The sequence below is a fragment of the Ranitomeya imitator genome, chromosome 5, assembly GCF_032444005.1.
Source record: "Ranitomeya imitator isolate aRanImi1 chromosome 5, aRanImi1.pri, whole genome shotgun sequence".
Lineage (NCBI taxonomy): Eukaryota > Metazoa > Chordata > Amphibia > Anura > Dendrobatidae > Ranitomeya > Ranitomeya imitator.
The window spans coordinates 105,606,449-105,624,538 of record NC_091286.1 but is presented as its reverse complement, the minus strand read 5'-3'; the positions used below and the strand labels follow the sequence as shown (position 1 = coordinate 105,624,538).

Below are 18,090 nucleotides of genomic sequence, written 5' to 3'. Positions count from 1 at the left end.
AGAGTGGGCAGAAAAAAAGCCTTTACTGACACACAAAAATTGTGAGGCTCATTTTGAGTTTGCCAAAAGACATGTGGGAGACTCCCCAAATGTATGGAGCAAGGTGCTATGATCAGGCAAGAGCAAAATTAAACTTTTTGGCCACCAAGGTAACCGCTATGTCTGGCACCAAACCAGCACTGCTCATCACCCCCAAAACACCATCCCCACAGTGAAACATGGTGGTAGAAGTATCATGCTCTGGGGAAAGGGAAAATGGTCCGAGTTGAGGGGAAGTTGGATAGTGCAAAATTCAAGGATATTCTTGAGCAAAACCTGTTTGTCTGTCAGTGACTTGAGACTGGGACAGAGGTTCACCTTTCAACAAGACAACGACCCAAGGCAACACTCGAGAAGTTTAAGGGGAAACGTGTAAATGTTTTGTAGTGGCCTAGTCAAAGCCCAGACTGTAATTGAGGATTTGTCGTCGGACTTGAAGATTGCTGATCAGCAGAGGAAACCAGCTAACTTGAAGGAGCTGGAGCAGTTTTGCCTTGAGGAATTCTTTTTATAGCAAGATACGAAAAGATCATAGAGACTTATCCAAAGTGACTTGCAACTATAATTGCCATAAACGGAGGCTCTACAAAGTACCGACTTTAGGGGGTGAATAATTATGCACACTGAAGTTTTCAGTTATTTTGTCTTATTTCTTATTTGTTTCACAGTTCACAGTTCAAATAAAACCAAATGTTCTCAGTTGTAGGCATGTTCTTTTCATGAACTGATGCAAAATACAGTGAAATTTCAGGTTGTGAAGTAGCAAAACATGAAAAATGCCAAGGAAGTGAAAACTGTTACAAGCCACTGTAGCTTATTATTGACGCCTATACTAATAGATCATGCTTGCCTTCCCAGCATGAGTTCTCCCCACAAAGACAGGCACCCAAATTTTCATGGCCAATATAGATGAGCCTGGCTGCATCCTGCATAGAAAATAAAGAATGTGCAGTAAAATATGTATGACATGCATGAGTTATGGGTCGATATTTTGGCCAAGTTTGCAACCCACACCAAGGGTCCTCACTGTCTTGTGAGTCCCTGCATAAAATTAAAAACACAGCAAAAGGACTCGAAAACTAAAAAAAAAAAGTCAGTAGAAAAAAGCCAGCCATATTTACAACTGATGCACCTATACGATGTATTAGCCCACCTAGTAAAAGTCTGAGGCAACTCAGGTGCAAGAAGCTGATGAAACAACCACTCGCACACCTACCAATTCATGGAGGGGATAATTGCTTAGTATTAGAATTTCCCCAAAGGCATCCTAAATTTAAAGAAAACGATCCTTTGCTTGTGGCATTTAGCAAAGGCAATCTTCTGTGGTAATGTGCTGACATAGATTGTGTAGATTGTGACTTGTATCATTTAAGATTACTGTACCTGTTTTTCTTATCTACACCCCTCCTCACATGCAAAGTTCCATAGAATAAATGGTGCTATAATAATAATCAATAATAATAATAGCTGCATAACTTCCTACATTTGACAGGATATCATTTATCTGGGAGCGGTTTGTTAGGCAGTATATGTAAGGCTGTGGCTTTTCTCGGGTAAACAGTATTTCCAATATGGTGATAAGAATACCCCCAAAAGTGATCTCAAATACTTTTTGGCCCCATTTGAAGCCACCCTTAAGTTGACCCAAAATATTAAGGCGTAAACCCTTTTATAGTCACAACCCTAACCCCTTTGTACCCTTTATTGTGGCAATGTCCAAAGTCGAGTATGTAGTAGGTATAGTAGTAATTTACTAATTGTCACAAAAGAGACTACCTATCCAATTCTATAAATGTAATTCTATTAACACTTACCAGGTACCGATGTTCCCAGAGCTACAAAAACGACGGCAGTAACAGAATCCTTTAAGCCGATGGTACAACCAAAATGAGAAGCCAAATCTCCAATGAATGCTGTGAGGAGACCAATCATTGTAATGGACACAATAAAACAGGCCCATCCGTTCCAGTACTCCGTAGGTGGGACAAAGGCGAAGAGAACTTTCCAGAAGACGGTCAGGAAATGCATCACATAGTCGAAGCAAGATGGCAGTTTTTCCTCTCCACATTCATCGTCATCATCATCCTCCCCTATAGAAGATACACAAATAAATTATTAAAATCTTCACATACCAAAAGGTGAGAATCCATTATATTTTTAAGAACTTTTTTTATAACTCGGATGCATACAGTGGAAATGAAAAAGGTAGAGAAAACGGCATGTTCCGATTCCTTGTATGAAAAAATCCAAATAATATTCCATCTTGATATTTAAAAAAAATGTGGTAGTATTATATATACTCCATATATCATCAGTCTTAGGCTGCCCACTCTATTCTCAAATAAAAATGGCAGCCCCCAACTGGTGACAGGTCACAACTGGGATTACTAGTACAGAAAAAAGTGAAACAGCTTGTCATCTGGAGCATGTGATCTGCTTAGGTAATACAGTTCTATTTATTATGTAGAACTACTTTGTGGCTATCTTGATTGCTATCTTTGTACTTATTTCTTAAATGATACACTGTATACTATAGAATGTTAGTATAGGAAAGATTCTTCGACCTAGCATCTGGAAACACACAGTAGCCTACATTACTATGGATAACACTTATCAAAAGCTACACAGAAGTGACTTTCCCTATCTTTTCTATTGAGTTAAAGGCGTTGTCCAGTCAAAGCATACTGATGAACGATCCACGGGATGGGTCCTCGATATAAAATTGGTGGAGGCCTGAAACCCAGCACAACTACCGAGCAGCTGTTATTTGTTCTGGTGGCAGCTAGAGGTAAACTTTAAATGGATCTTAAAAGCACAACTCCATTCAATATGTAGTAGTCACTACCAGGTACTGCAGAACGGCTCCTATGCAAAAGAACAGAAGCTATTGTGGAGTAAAAGAAAAGGAGCTGTTCTGCAGTACTTGGCAGAAAAGAAAGGAAGCTGTCCTGCAGTACCTGGTAGAAAAAAAAGGAGCTGTTCTGCAGTACCTGACAGAAAAGAAAAGTAGCTGTCCTGCCGTCCCTGGCAGAAAAAAAGGAGCTGTTCTGCAGTATCTGGCAGAAAAGAAAAGGAGCTGTTCTGCAGTACGTGGCAGAAAAAAAAGTAGCTGTTCTGCAGTACCTGGCAGAAAAGAAAAGGAGCTGTTCTGCAGTACCTGGCAGAAAAAAAGGAGCTGTTCTGCAGTACCTGGCAGAAAAGAAAAGGAGCTGTCCTGCCGTCCCTGGCAGAAAAAAAGGAGCTGTTCTGCAGTACCTGGCAGAAAAGAAAAGGAGCTGTTCTGCAGTACCTGGCAGAAAAGAAAAGGAGCTGTTCTGCAGTACCTGGCAGAAAAAAAGGAGCTGTTCTGCAGTACCTGGCAGAAAAGGAGCAGGTTCTTTACAGTACGAGCAGTGAGACTATGGAACTCTCTGCCGTATGATGTTGTAATGAGTGATTCATTACTTAAATTTAAGAGGGGACTGGATGGCTTTCTTGAAAAGTATAATGTTACAGGTTATTTATACTAGATTCCTTAATAGGGCGTTGATCCAGGGAACTAGTCTGATTGTCGTATGTGGAGTCGGGAAGGAATTTTTTTCCCCAGTGTGGAGCTTGCTCTTTGCCACATGGGTTTTTTTTGCCTTCCTCTGGATCAACATGTTAGGGCATGTTAGGTTAGGCTATGGGTTGAACTAGATGGACTTAAAGTCTTCCTTCAACCTTAATAACTATGTTACTATGTTATGTTACTATGTTTTGCAGTACATGGCAGAAAAGGAGCTGTTCTGCAGTAGCTGGAAAAAAATAAAAGGAGCTGTTCTGCAGAACCTGGCAGAAAAGGAGCTGTTCTGCAGTACCTGGTAGAAAAGAAAAGGACCTGTTCTGCAGTACCCATCAGAAAAGAATAGGAGCTAACCTGCAGTTCCTGACCACCAGAGGAATCATCAGCTGACTGAGGGGTGCAGGGTGTTGGACCCCACGATTCTCATATTGAAACCATATAAACATTCTCCTGTGGATAGGTCATCAATATGACTGGACAAGCATTTTAAGTTGCTCAGAGATACTGTATATGGTGGGAGATTACCGGCTTTAGAAAGAACATAATTTCGCAAGACGCATATATGTGTCACCCACCCAGTTATAGTGAAGTGAGTTGATTGTGGCAAGTGATTTCCCAGTATGTGGCATTATTGTATTGAATTCTTCAATTTGTGGATTACTGTATGGATAAAGCCTATCCACATCTACAGTCATGGCCAAAATTTTTGAGAATGACACCAAAATTATATTTTCACATGATCTGCTGCCCTCTGGTTTTTATTAGTGTTTGTCTGATGTTTATATCACATACAGAAATATAATTGCAATCATATTATGAGTACCAATAGGTTATATTGGCAGTTAGAATGAGTTAATAGAGCAAGTCAATATTTGCAGTGTTGACCTTTCTTCTTCAAGACCTCTGCAATTCTCCCTGGCATGCTCTCAATCAACTTCTGGACCAAATCCTGACTGATAGCAGTCCATTCATGCATAATCAATGCTTGCATTTTGCCAGAATTTGTTGGTTTTTGTTTGTCCACCCGTCTCTTGATGATTGACCACAAGTTCTCAATGGGATTAAGATCTGGGGAGTTTCCAGGCCATGGACCCAAAATCTCTATGTTTTGTTCCATGAGCCATTTAGTTATCACCTTTGCTTTATGGCAAGGTGCTCCATCATGCTGGAAAAGGCATTGTTGGGCGCCAAACTGCTCTTGGACGGTTGGGAGAAGTTGCTCTTGGAGGACATTCTGGTACCATTCTTTATTCATGGCTGTGTTTTTAGGCAAGACTGTGAGTGAGCCGATTCCCTTGGCTGAGAAGCAACCCCACACATGAATGGTTTCAGGATGCTTTACAGTTGGCATGAGACAAGACTGGTGGGTAGCGCTCACCTCTTCTTCTCTGAATAAGCTGCTTTCCAGATGTCCCAAACAATCGAAAAGGGGATTCATCAGAGAAAATGACTTTGCCCCAGTCCTCAGCAGTCTACTCCCTGTACCTTTTGCAGAATATCAGTCGGTCCCTGATGTTTTTTCTGGAGAGAAGTGGCTTCTTTGCTGCCCTCCTTGAAACCAGGCCTCGCTCAAAGAGTCTCCTCCTCACAGTGCGTGCAGGAGCACTCACACCAGCCTGCTGCCATTCCTGAGCAAGGTCGGCACTGCTGGTAGTCCGATCCCGCAGCTGAAACAGTTTTAAGATACGGTCCTGGCACTTGCTGGTCTTTCTTGGGCGCCCTGGAGCCTTTTTGACAACAATGGAAGCTCTCTCCTTGAATTTCTTGATGATGCGATAGATTATTGACTGAGGTGCAATGTTTGTAGCTGCGATACTCTTCCCTGTTAGGCCATTTTTGTGCAGTGCAATGATGGCTGCACGTGTTTCTTTAGAGATAACCATGGTTAACTGAAGAGAAACAATGATACCAAGCACCAGCCTCCTTTTAAAGTGTCCAGTGATGTCATTCTTACTTAATCATGACTGACTGATCGCCAGCCCTGTCCTCATCAACACCCACACCTGTGTTAATGGATCAATCACTAAAACAATGTTAGCTGCTCCTATTAAGGCAGGACTGCAATGATGTTGAAATGTGTTTTGGGGGTTAAAGTTCATTTTCTGGGCAAATATTGACTTTGCAAGTACAGTAATTGCTGTTAAGCTGATCACTCTGACATTCAGCAGTATATGCAAATTGCCATTAGAAAAAATGAAGCAGTAGACTTTGGAAAAATTAATATTTGTCTCATTCTCAAAATTTTTGTCCATGACTGTACGTCTATACTTCTAAGATTCCAGGAATCAGAAATGCCCATACGTCATCTGAGCGCTAAATTATGAAATAAAGGTAACTTTTTTTTTGCAAAGCCTTTGACATGAATTCGTGTGTCAGCCAATGTCTCTTTCTGACCACTTGCTGAATGAAATCTTTATGCATCGCTATGATCCCGGAGTTTCCGTGACAAGCCTATAAAATCTTAACAGATCAAAATTCCTTTTGCTACATCGTAAAATACAAATCTCCCCAACAGCAATCCCTTTAGGGAATGATTAATTTGGCTTGTGTTGGATTGAACGGGAGGATGTACGCAGGCTTTTGGGATAAGCTGTCATAATCAGGATTGAAAGGCAGCTGGCAACATCTGCACTGAGAGCCACAATTAAGTTAATCACAAAAAGAAGTATCATAAAATGAAGGAATCGCTGGAAGCTCAGCCCGAGTGACCTGAAATCATCTCTGCAGACCCCGGGACACCGACTGCAAAGTGGCATTTCCACATGCACCCGGACAGAGCTCTGTGGCATTTGCCTTTGATGACTGTAATGTAATTCGAATCTTTAATTGAAAGAATCCACAGGAGACAAAACAGAACATCTGACACTACGAGCGGCATCGCTTGTTGTCCTTCACAAGTGCAATCTCAAGTTCAGATTCATATTTGAGCCAAAGTGCTGTTATTCTTAAATGTCGAGCGCTTCAGAAAGTGGAACTTGGCGGTGATCATATTGCAGGAATCATCTAGGATAATAATAATAGCAATCTTCCTTTTGGAAAATCATCAACTTGCAGTCAATAGTACTTATGACTAGGCAATGTATTTCTAAGGAACAGTCACTCTCACAATCCATCCACACTTCACTGTTGTCAGAGCAACCGCTTTACAAATCCTTTAAAGGGAATCTGTCACCAGTTTTTTCTGCCTAATCTGAAAAGAGCATAATCTAGGAGCAAAGACCCTGCTTTCAGTGATGTGTCACTTACTGTAGTTTTGATAACATCACTGTTTTATCAATAGGAAATTATCACTAGAGGACAAGTAAACCTGCTGCCATGTAGTCTTCCACATTCATAAGCTCTGTATAACCACACCCCCGCTTCTGATTGGCAGCTTTCTGCCTATGCAAAGTGAGCACAGAAAGCTGCCAATCAGTGGTGTGGGTAGGGTTATACAGATTATACAAATTTAGGGATTAGATAGATAAGGAAAAGTGTAGAGTATTGTGTAAAAAAGCTAATTATGGAATTGGTTAGGGTGTAACAATAGATAGTTAAAAAACATTTTAGGTGCCGGCCCACAACATTAAGGTGTTTATGATTTTGAGACTTTTAGCGTTTTCACACAAAAAAAGCCAAAATGGGTGGAGCATGGGTGGGATGGGGCTTGTCTAATCGTCAAAGTTGTCAAATTATATTACTGAAAAGCTAAAGCACCTTAAAAGTTATTCCACTTTAATGGCATAACTTACGGCAGAAATATACTTCAGTCTATGACTGGAGTACCGTATATACTCGAGTATAAGCCGAGATTTTCAGCCCCAAAAAATAGGCTGAAAGTGCCCCTCTCGGCTTATACTCGAGTCATGGAAGGCGGGAGGGTCGGCGGGTGAGGGGGAGTGACGCCTGTCAAATACTCACCTGCTCCCAGCGCTCCTGGCGTGGTCCCCACATGTCCCACGGTCTTCGGGCACGGCAGCTTCTTCCCCTGTTCAGCGGTCACTGGTACCGCTCATTAAAGTTATGAATATGGACTCCACTCCCATAGGGGTGGAGCCGCATATTCATTACTGTAATGAGCGGTACCATGTGACCACTCACTACAGGAAGAAGCTGCCGCTCCCGCAGACGCGGGACATGCGGGGACCGCGCCAGGAGCACTGAGAGCAGGTGAGTATTTCATATTCACCTTTCCGCGTTCCACCGCCGCCTCGTCTTCCGCGTCGTCTGCTGTGACTGTTCAGGTCAGAGGGCGCGATGACGTATTAGTGTGCGCGCCGCCCTCTGCCTGAACAGTCGGAGTGCGGAGAGACGGGACGCTGAGGAGCAGCGGGCAGCGACGAGAGGTGAGTATGTCATTTTTTTTTAAGTGCAGCAGCAGCATTACATGTGTCACAATGCTATATGGAGCATCTATGGGGCCATAAAGAACTGCATGGAACATTATATGGGGCATCTATGGGGCCATAAAGAACTGCATGGAACATTATATGGGGCATCTATGGGGCCATAAAGAACTGCATGGAGCATTATATGGGGCCATAAAGAACTGCATGGGGCATTATATGGGGCATCTATGAGGCCATAAAAAACTGCATGGAGCATTATATGGGGCATCTATGGGGCCATAACTGCATGGAGCATTATATGGGGCATCTATGGGGCCATAACTGCATGGAGCATTATATGGGGCATTATATGGGGCATCTATGGGGCCATAAAGAACTGCATGGAGCATTACATGGAGCATCTATGGGGCCATAAAGAACTATATGGAGCATTATATGGGGCATCTATGGGGCCATAAAGAACTGCATGGAGCATTATATAGAGCATTATATGGGGCCATAAAGAACTGCGAGCATTATATGGGGCATCTATGGGGACATAACTGCATGGAGCATTATATGGGGCATCTATGGGTCCATAAAGAACTGCATGAAACATTATATGGGGCATCTATGGGGTCATAATGAACTGCATGGACCATTATATAGAGCATTACATGGGGCCATAAAGAACTGCATGGAGCATTATATGGAGCATCTATGTGGCCATAAATAACTGGATGGAGGATTATATGAGGCATCTCTGGGGCCATAAAGAACTGAATGGAGCATTATATGGGGCATATTTGTATATGGAGCATCTTATGGGGCCATAATGAACAGTATGGAGCATTATATGGGGCATATTTGTATATGGAGCATCTTATGGGGCCATAATGAACAGTATGGAGCATTATATGGGGCTCCTGATTCAATATGGATATTCAAAAACACATAACCTACTGATGTCTCAATTAATTTTACTTTTATTGGTATCTATTTGTATTTTGGACATTTACTGGTAGCTGCTGCATTTTCCACCCTAGGCTTGTACTCGAGTCAATAAGTTTTCCCAGTTTTTTGTTTGCAAAATTAGGGGGTCGGCTTATACTCGGGTCGGCTTATTCTCGAGTATATACGGTACCTTTCTTCTGAAGGCTCAGGGCACATGTAAGATGTGCCTAACGTCTCCTCTTAATGACTTAGGCACATCTTACTCCAGAGAGCACTTTCAATAAGACTGGTGTGTATAACATCAGTGTTAAAGAATTGGGGCAAAAATGTTTACACCTAAATTTGTCAGGAGAAGTCTCAAGCATTGTTGTCATCATACATTCTTGTGGTTCAATAATTAAACCCATGGAATGGTCCATTCCAGGTGTGATGTCTGTGTATGTCTTTGATTAAAAAAAATCTGCCTTTCACTTAAAGTGAACCTGTCAGCAGGATTGTGCATAGTAACCTACACACAGTGTCAGGTCGGCGCTGTTATACTGGTGTTCTGATTGTATATTCATAATGCAGACTGCTGACAGGTCACTGCTCCCTCAGTGACCCGCCCCTAGTTTGCATAATGAATATACTAATATTGATGCTACTGCGCATGAGCCACCTATGGCACCATTTTTTTGCAGTGTAAATGTTTTTTTACTACAGCATCAAGAAGCCATCTGAGTCGCTTGGGCAGTAGCATCTATCTCGTACCAAGAGGTGCTACTGCGCAAGCCCCGCCGCCGGCACCATTTTCTTGTAGTGTACATTTGTTTGTCTGCAGCAACAAGGAGCCTGGAGTGGCGCTTGCACAGTAGCATCTATCGGAACGTGATAGATGGCAATGGGCAGGCGCACCCGACGGCATCATATTGACGGTGATTTTTTTTCATTGAAACACAGGAAGATAATAGGCACTAACCGATAAGAGAAAGTGTGCAGGCGCCGCCATTTTGATTAAGTGACATGCTTTTTTTCAAATACACACATCAGTATATTTATTATGCAAACTAGGGGGCGGGTCACTGAGGGAGCAGTGACCTGTCAGCAGTCTACATTATGAATATATAATCAGAACACCACATATATGAACCGCGCCTTACGACACGGGCATATCAATAACTAAAAAATGAAAATAAAGATTAAGAAACAACAAGACAGATTTCATCAAACAAGGTATCATTTTATCCAGTATAACAGCGCCGACCTGACACTGTGTTTAGGTTACTATGCACAATCCTTCTGACAGGTTCCCTTTAAGTGAAAGGCAGATTTTTTTTATCAAAGACATACACAGACATCAAACCTGGAAGTGCCATTTTCCTGTAGTGTACATTTTTTTGGCTGCAGCAACAGGGAGCCGGTGGCGGCGCTTGCGCAGTAGCATCTATCAGGACACGATAGATGCTAATGTGCAGGCACACTCGACGGCGCCATTATGAATAGCTAATCAGAGCACTACATACCCCAACCTCGCCTTAGGACACAAGCATATCATTAACTAAAAACTTAAAATAAAGATTAAGAAACAACAAGATGGATTTAATCAAACAAGTATCATTTTAGTTAGTATAACGGCGCCGACCTGGCTCTGTCTGTAGGTTACTATGCACAATCCTGCTGACAGGTTCCCTTTAAAAATGTTTTTTTTCAATCAAAAATAAACACATGAAAAGTACAATAAAGTTTAGCTACATTAACAATAAGATGAGGCACAAATTCCACTTACCATGCCTGGGATTAATTTACAACTAGACTTGAGTGCTTTGAATATTAGCCATTTTAGTAATCTACCACTAAGTGACAGATGGTAGCCAACAAATAGTAATAAGTGGAACTTGGATTCATCAACTTGTGTTAAAGTTAGAGTTTTGTATTCTCACATAAGAAATGACATAAATGACGGATGAAGGCTAATTCTGTAACGCTAAACATTCCAAGATACAATCCCAAGATAGGAATGTCACTAAATTAGAGCAACAAGGTCCCTTGAGTCTACTGTAACAACATTCATAACTAAAACCTTGCTTAATTATCATAATTGCCTTCTAACAAACATAATAAAAAGGAGCATAATTCTCCTCCTAATAACATTAGATTCTTGGGTTGCATCATGTAAGTGGCAGTATGCAGGCAGCGCATGAACTTACCAGCACTAACTGTAATCGCCTCAATGAATTGCTCTCTCCAGCTGTTCGTTCCAACCACCAGAGCCAGATTTGTCTTCTTAATCAGTTTGTCCACAGTGCTCTGCGGAGACAGAAGAGGAGTCAGGGACTCATTGGAATTATTCACTTTTCATTTACCACATAGAATGGAAAATCTTGGCCATTTGGCAGGTGTATAGCAGCTGCTTTGCCTTAGGGATCTTCACAAAGATATCTTTGAAGGATGCTTCTAAATGAAGATATGATGCTATCATGTTCATACCGATCGCCGTCTCTTCTTAAAGAAGCACTTCCTTAAAGATTTTATCCTCTTAATAAATTGCAGTCATCATATCATACAGTACTATGTACTTACAATTGCTCATTTTACCTATCTACCCAGATAATTCTGCACTTTCCTCTGCTCTATGTAGAAAGAGGACTTCTCTTGTCTCTGTAGAAATCATTCCCCTCTTCAACTCCTGACTCAGCTGATCCACTCCTCCCTTTGCCATTGACTTTAGCATTGACTGATGAGTCGGGCAGGGCTAAACTGACCTCCTGTTTCTACATAGAGCTTAGAAGGATTCAGCTAGTCAGTTTTTAATCCCGTGATGTCATAGACCTAATGGAAAACAGACTAGTTAATTGGGTAGAAGGGCAAAATAAGCAATTGTAAGTATAAGTGCTATATAATATTTAATAATTTTTATGGGACAAGATCTGCACGGAGTTTGTATGTTCTCTCCGTGTTTGCGTGGGTTTTCTCTGGGCACTCCGGTTTCCTCCCACACTCCAAAGACATACTGATAGGCAATTTAGATTGTGAGCCCCATTGGGGACAGTGATGATAATGTACGTAAAGCGCTGCGTAATATGTTAGAGCTATACAAAAATAAAGATTATTATTTATTATTATGGGAGTCCTTCTTTAATCAGGTCATGCTGATTTTATGGCAGTCTCACATAAGAATATAATGGCTAGCACAAAAGAGGTATTTCCAGAGTATTCTTTGAGAATTGACTTCCCAATTTTGCAGTATGAAATTAAATTACATTAAATATTGATATTGATATTTAAGACAGCTTTCATTAAATGACCTTCATGATATCATTTGAAACTGACCTATTGTATAAATGATGTGTTTGTGTTACATTTATTAATAAATAACTTATTTTTTCAGATTATGATCTTTATTTTTTTTAAATGAATTAGTAATTACGCCATTTTCACACTGTGGCTTAATTTTGACTCATCCATCCCATCCTTTCAGAACAGATTTCATTAGGCTCCTTATCAGCAGAGGCAGAATTATAATGACAAGTAACACCTCAGACACAGCTGATAATGCAGGATCCACCAATCACAAAAGGTAATACTGACTCTGCTCCTACTCTCTTTACAATGACATTTGCATATGCTCATTAGATGCTTGAATATAAAGATAGGGTCGGTGTCTGACTATTGTGGCTACATACATATGTTGTTTCCTGAAACCACTAGAAGACTGTAAATAGGTAAGCCCCATTGGCCAATGTGAAAATTGCAAGATTTTTATTTTATATTTTTAATACAGATTGTAATATGTAAAATAAATAACAACAATTGCAATATTAACATAACGTTCTTCCATAATACTTCCAAATACAGTAGTTACATAATAGTGCTATACCGTGTTCAAAGAACAGCATTACATTTTCGCCTAAGGATGCCATAGTCGGATTTGGTATAATCTAATGATGATTAGCTTTTTCTTTTTTTCACTCTACCACTGATTTGATGAGCATATAAAACATTTTTGCCAATACGGAATTAAAAAAATAGAAACAATGTCTCCAGCAGATGAGTAGATCAAGTGTTTGCATGGGTTCAACCTTTCCAACCACTGATCAAGCACTGAAAATGTAATTATGTTACCGTTGCATTACATTTATATATTTATATACCATTCCTGACACTTAGAGCAAAAAAGGGGAGAAGCCAGCGCAGCCTAAGGTTAAGACGCAATACATAAAGTGCAAATGCACATATTAATTTCTAACTGTATTATCAAAATGAGACATTTAGCAAACAATTGATCAATTCTTTGAGCCGCCCCGCCTCTTCACGGCAATCTCATATTGGGGCAGTCCTACACCAAGTTTTTTATATTCGCTGTGCCATAAAGGCCTCCTAAATGAACTTTTAGTTCATTTAGGACCACATTAAAAGCATGCTGTACCTGGAGCATTACTGAATCACCCCTATGGCGCCAGAGTAGGCAAGCAAGGATAAAGGTTGACCAGGTCAAGACAGACATTTCGAATCCAACCTCCACACTGCCCATCCAGAGCCACAGATGAAGAGTGAGACAGGCTGAGGAACAGGTGCATAATTAAACAAAGCCTGAGGCAGGGCAGGGCTGCTGTGTGTGCAGCAGCCTATCAATCACTGACACACAGAAAGAATGGCGCCTGGTTATGTGCGCCATTCTTTCTGTGTCTCAGTGATTGATAGGCTGCTGTACACACATAGCAGCCCTGCCCTGCCTCAGGCTTTGTTTAATTATGCACCTGTTCCTCAACCTGTCTCACTCTTCATCTGTGGCTCTGGATGGGCAGTGTGGAGGTTGGATCCGAAATGTCTGTCTTGACCTCGTCAACCTTTATCCTCGCTTGCCTACTCTGGCGCCATGGGGGTGATTCAGTAATGCTCCAGGTACAGCATGCTTTTAATGTGGTCTTGCTTTTAGTTCATTTAGGAGGCCTTTATGGCACAGCGAATATAAAAAACGTAGTGTAGGACTGCCCCAATATGAGATTGCTGTGAAGAGGCGGGGTGGCTCAAAGAATTGATCAATTGTTTGCTAAATGTCTCATTTTGATAATACAGTTAGAAATTAATATGTGCATTTGCACTTTATGTATTGCGTCTTAACCTTAGGCTGCGCTGGCTTCTCCTCTTTCTTGCTCCATTCCTGACACTTAGTAACATCTAAACCTTCTATAGGTACTAATATATTTTAACTTTTATGTGTTTGGAATGATTTCTGGGGCAAGTTTTAGCGTTTGCTTAGATTTGATAGTGGGTGGTGCTGTTCTGTCCCAACGCAAGGACTAATCAGCAATAGCTACACTATGTTGATGCTCAATACGCAACTGGAATATAAAACGGAAGTAAAAGCATGTGAATATTGTAGCCATATTTTTACTGAAAAAATCTTAAAAATAATTTTTTGGTAGGGACTTTGTATGGATGAAACCAATGTAAAAAATGGCATGAGCATGTGTAATGGAAGGGGTTGTTGCTTTTGCATTGTTCCTCACCTTTGAGTACTCATGAAAACACAAGAAAAGAGAATCATGCTCATGAATAAACTACATATATTCTGTCCTTTTGCTAACTCTTGCTTAAAGAGGACCTTTCATTGAATTTTTTTTAACTAAGTCGGAGTACCTCATCTCATTGCCGCTGCTCTACTGATTTTGGAACAGTTTTTCTTTTAAATTTTGTGTCCATCTGTTCTAAAGTTATGCCTCCCTCAGCAATTTCAATTTTTAATTCAATCAACTGGGTATGAACCATAGAAGTTCTTTGAGGGCGTTTGCTTTTTTTTCCTCTGACGCTGGCCAATCAAAACACGGCCACACCTACAGAGAAGTTCTGTGAAACACGCCCAGTTAACTGAAGTGAAAAATTATATCATTTGTAATGGAGGTGGTAGGGGTGGGAAATACTTTAGCACAGTGGGGCACAGAAGTAAAAAAAAACTGTTCCAGAATCAGTGTGCCAGTGGCAATTTAGGAGATACTCACTTTAAATAAAAAAAATATATAATATAAGTTCCTCTAATTAATATAATTAATAGACAACGCAGGAGCCGGCTAATGAATACTCCCATCAGCCGCTCCTGCTCTTAGTTATTAGCGGCAGCAGGTGTCGGATGATGGGAGCTGTAGTCCCATCCATTGACACCAGTGACCGGAGTTAAAGGGAATCTGTCACCCCAAAAATGGCCTATAAACTAAGGCCACCGGCATCAGGGGCTTATCTACAGCATTCTGTAATGCTGTAGATAAGCCCCTGATGGATCCTAAAAGATGAGAAAAAGAGGTTAGATTATACTCACCAAGGTTTTTCTTATCTTTCAGGATACATCGGGTGCTTATCTACTGCATTACAGAATGCTGTAGATAAGCCCCTGATGCTGGTGGCCTTAGTTTATAGGCCATTTTTGGGGTGACAGATTCCCTTTAAACTTTATACCTCCGATTCAAGTGAATGGGGTCCAGGTTCGGGTACTGTTCTGGTACCCAAACCTGAACTTTTTGCAACTGTTCGGCCGAACCCGCCGGACACGAACATCCAGGTGTCCGCCCATCTCTAATCCTAATATAATAACTAGTTAGTGCTCAGTTTGTCGGCTCATCCAAATAAGTATTTTACAAAATATCATAGTAATGTATACTGTAGTATACACTCTGTGAAAATAATAGTTCCAGTGATCCACACAGACATTATATCCCCCTAATGTTCTATTTGCATATAGGGTTTCTCATGGCAAAAGGCTTAGTCTGCAGAACTGTTCTTGTTGTCAAAAATAGTCAGGATTCGATATGGAGCTGAACTTCCAATTTAATCTGCTGACAGCATGCTATAGATAAGGAAGGACTGAGAAAATTAATCAATAGTTTTGTTGGATAAGATCTTGTATAACTTGTCATTATTTAAACCTCTCCTCTTTCTATGCTTAACCCCTTAAGTACAGAGCCACTGTGTGGGCTAATGACAGGGCCTTATTTTTTCAATATGACCACTTATTCTGGGAATGTTTCCTCGTGACATATTATACTTCATGATAGTTGGAAAAATTTGTTCGATTTGATTTGCGTTTATTTGTGAAAATATAAAAAATTTGGCAAAAGTATAAAAATAAATTTTTTCTACATTTTCAAATTTTAATTCTTGTGGCCTTAAACCAGAGTGTTATGTCACATAAAATAGTTAACAAATAACATTTACCACATGTCTACTTTATATCAGAACAATTTATGAAACATAATTTTTTTTGTCAGGAAGTTAGACGGGTTAGAAATTGATCAGCAATTTCTCATTTTTCTCACAATATTTACAAAACCATATTTTTTAGCGACCACATAACATTTGAAGTGACTTTGCGGGGCCTATATGATGGAAAATACCTAAAAGTGACATTATTCTAAAGACTGCACCTATCAAAGTCCTCAAAACCACATTCAAGAGGTTTATTATCCCTTCAGGTGCTTCACAGCAACTGAAGCAATATGGAAGGAAAAAATGAAAATTTTACTTTTTTTATAAACATTTTAGTTTAGCCCCAAATATTTTATTTTTACAAGGGTAATAGGAGAAAATGGACCTCAAAATTTGTTGTGCAATTCCTCCGGAGACTGTTAGGGGCATGGCAGGGCTCGGAAGGGAAGGAGCACCATTTGACTTTATGAACTCAAAAATGGCTAGAATCTAGAGCGGATACCATGTCTCGTTTGGAGGCCCCTGTTGTGCCTAAACAGTAGAAGCACCCCATAAGTGACCTTATTTTGGAAACTAGACCCCTCAAAGAATATATCTAGTTTTGTGGTGAGCACTTTGAACCTACAGGTGCTTCACTGAAGTTTATAATGCAGAGCAATGAAAATACCCCATATATTGGGGAAAACTACTTGTGAGGCACAGTACAAAGTTCAGAAGGGAAGAAGTGCCATATTGGAGTTCAGATTTTGCTGGAATGGTTTGCGGTCGCAATGTGACATTGGCAGAGCCAGAACAGCAGAAACCTCCCATAAGTGACATCATTTTATAAACTACCTCTCAATGAATTCATCTAGGTGTGCAGTGAACATGATGACCCGACGTGCCTCACAAAAATTTACACCATTGGCCGGAGAAGAAAAAGTAATTACATTTTTATTGCTAAAATGTTGCTTTAGCCCTAAATTTCTAATTTTTATAAGGGCTAATAGGAAAAAATAGAACTCACAGTTTGTTGTGTAATTTCTCCTGATTGCGCCAATACCCTACATGTAATTGGGAACTACTTTTGAGGCACAGTGCAAAACTCAGAAGGGAAGGAGTGCCATATTATACAGCAGATTTTACTGTTATGGTTTGCGGATGCTATGATCCACTGTCAGAACCCCTGAGGTGCCAGAACTGCAGAATCCCCCCATTCGAGACCCTATTATACAAGCTACATCTCCCAATGAATTCTTGTACAGGTGCAGTGATCATATTGACACCACATCGCAGATCTGTCACAGAATTTTATACCATTGGGCAGTGAAGAAAAAATAATTTCATTTTTACCATAAAAATTTTGTTTTAGCTCCAGATATTACATTTTCAAACAGGGAAATGGGTAAAAATGGCACCAAAATTTGTCACACAATTTCTGCTAAATGTGGAATGTGGTCTCAATAGCAGCATTTAGGGAGTTAATCAGCCACCTCCGGCACAATCACAGTGCCCTGAGTGCAAGACAGCATGGGTCCCCTCATCTTTTCCCCTGCCCCTCAGCTGTCAGTGACAGCTGTTGACATGGATCTGACAATGTGTGTTTTCACAGTCACAATTTAAAGTCATGGCGGACATAGCATATCATGATGCTGGAACTAACACCCGCTCATGACGTGCTATGTCCAAGTTGGGTCATTAAGGGGTTAAAGCGGCTATCCCTTATTTGACAACACCTTCTTAAAGTGAACCTATTATCTCCAAAAATGCTTTTTACCTGCAGACTAGTGATGATCAAGTATGCTCGTTACTCGAGTTTCTCCGAGCATGCTCGGGTGGTCTCCGAGTATTTCAGCGTGCTCAGAGATTTAGTTTATGTCAACGCAGCTGCATGATTTGTGGCTGCTAGACAGCTTGAATGTGGGGGTTGCCTGGTTGTTAGGGAATCCCCACATGTATTCAAGCTGTCAAGCAAGTGCAAATCATGCAGCTGTGTCGACATAACCTAAAACTCCGAGCACGCCAAAATACTCGGAGACCACAGAGCATGCTCGGAGAAACTCGAGTAACGAGCATACTCGCTCATCACTA

General features: G+C 40.7%; 1 protein-coding gene across 2 annotated transcripts in view; it reads right to left on the bottom strand.

Annotated features, from left to right (window-relative positions):
* Positions 1–18,090, bottom strand: part of SLC8A1 (solute carrier family 8 member A1) — a 469,783-nt gene that overhangs the window by 31,951 nt on the left and 419,742 nt on the right. For both annotated transcript variants that reach the window (XM_069769002.1, XM_069769003.1), the window contains exons 6-7: positions 11,031–11,130; positions 1,854–2,129 (exon numbers count right to left, since the gene is read on the bottom strand). In XM_069769002.1, coding sequence (XP_069625103.1) covers positions 1,854–2,129; positions 11,031–11,130 — 376 coding nt within the window. The remainder of the gene's footprint in view (positions 1–1,853; positions 2,130–11,030; positions 11,131–18,090) is intronic.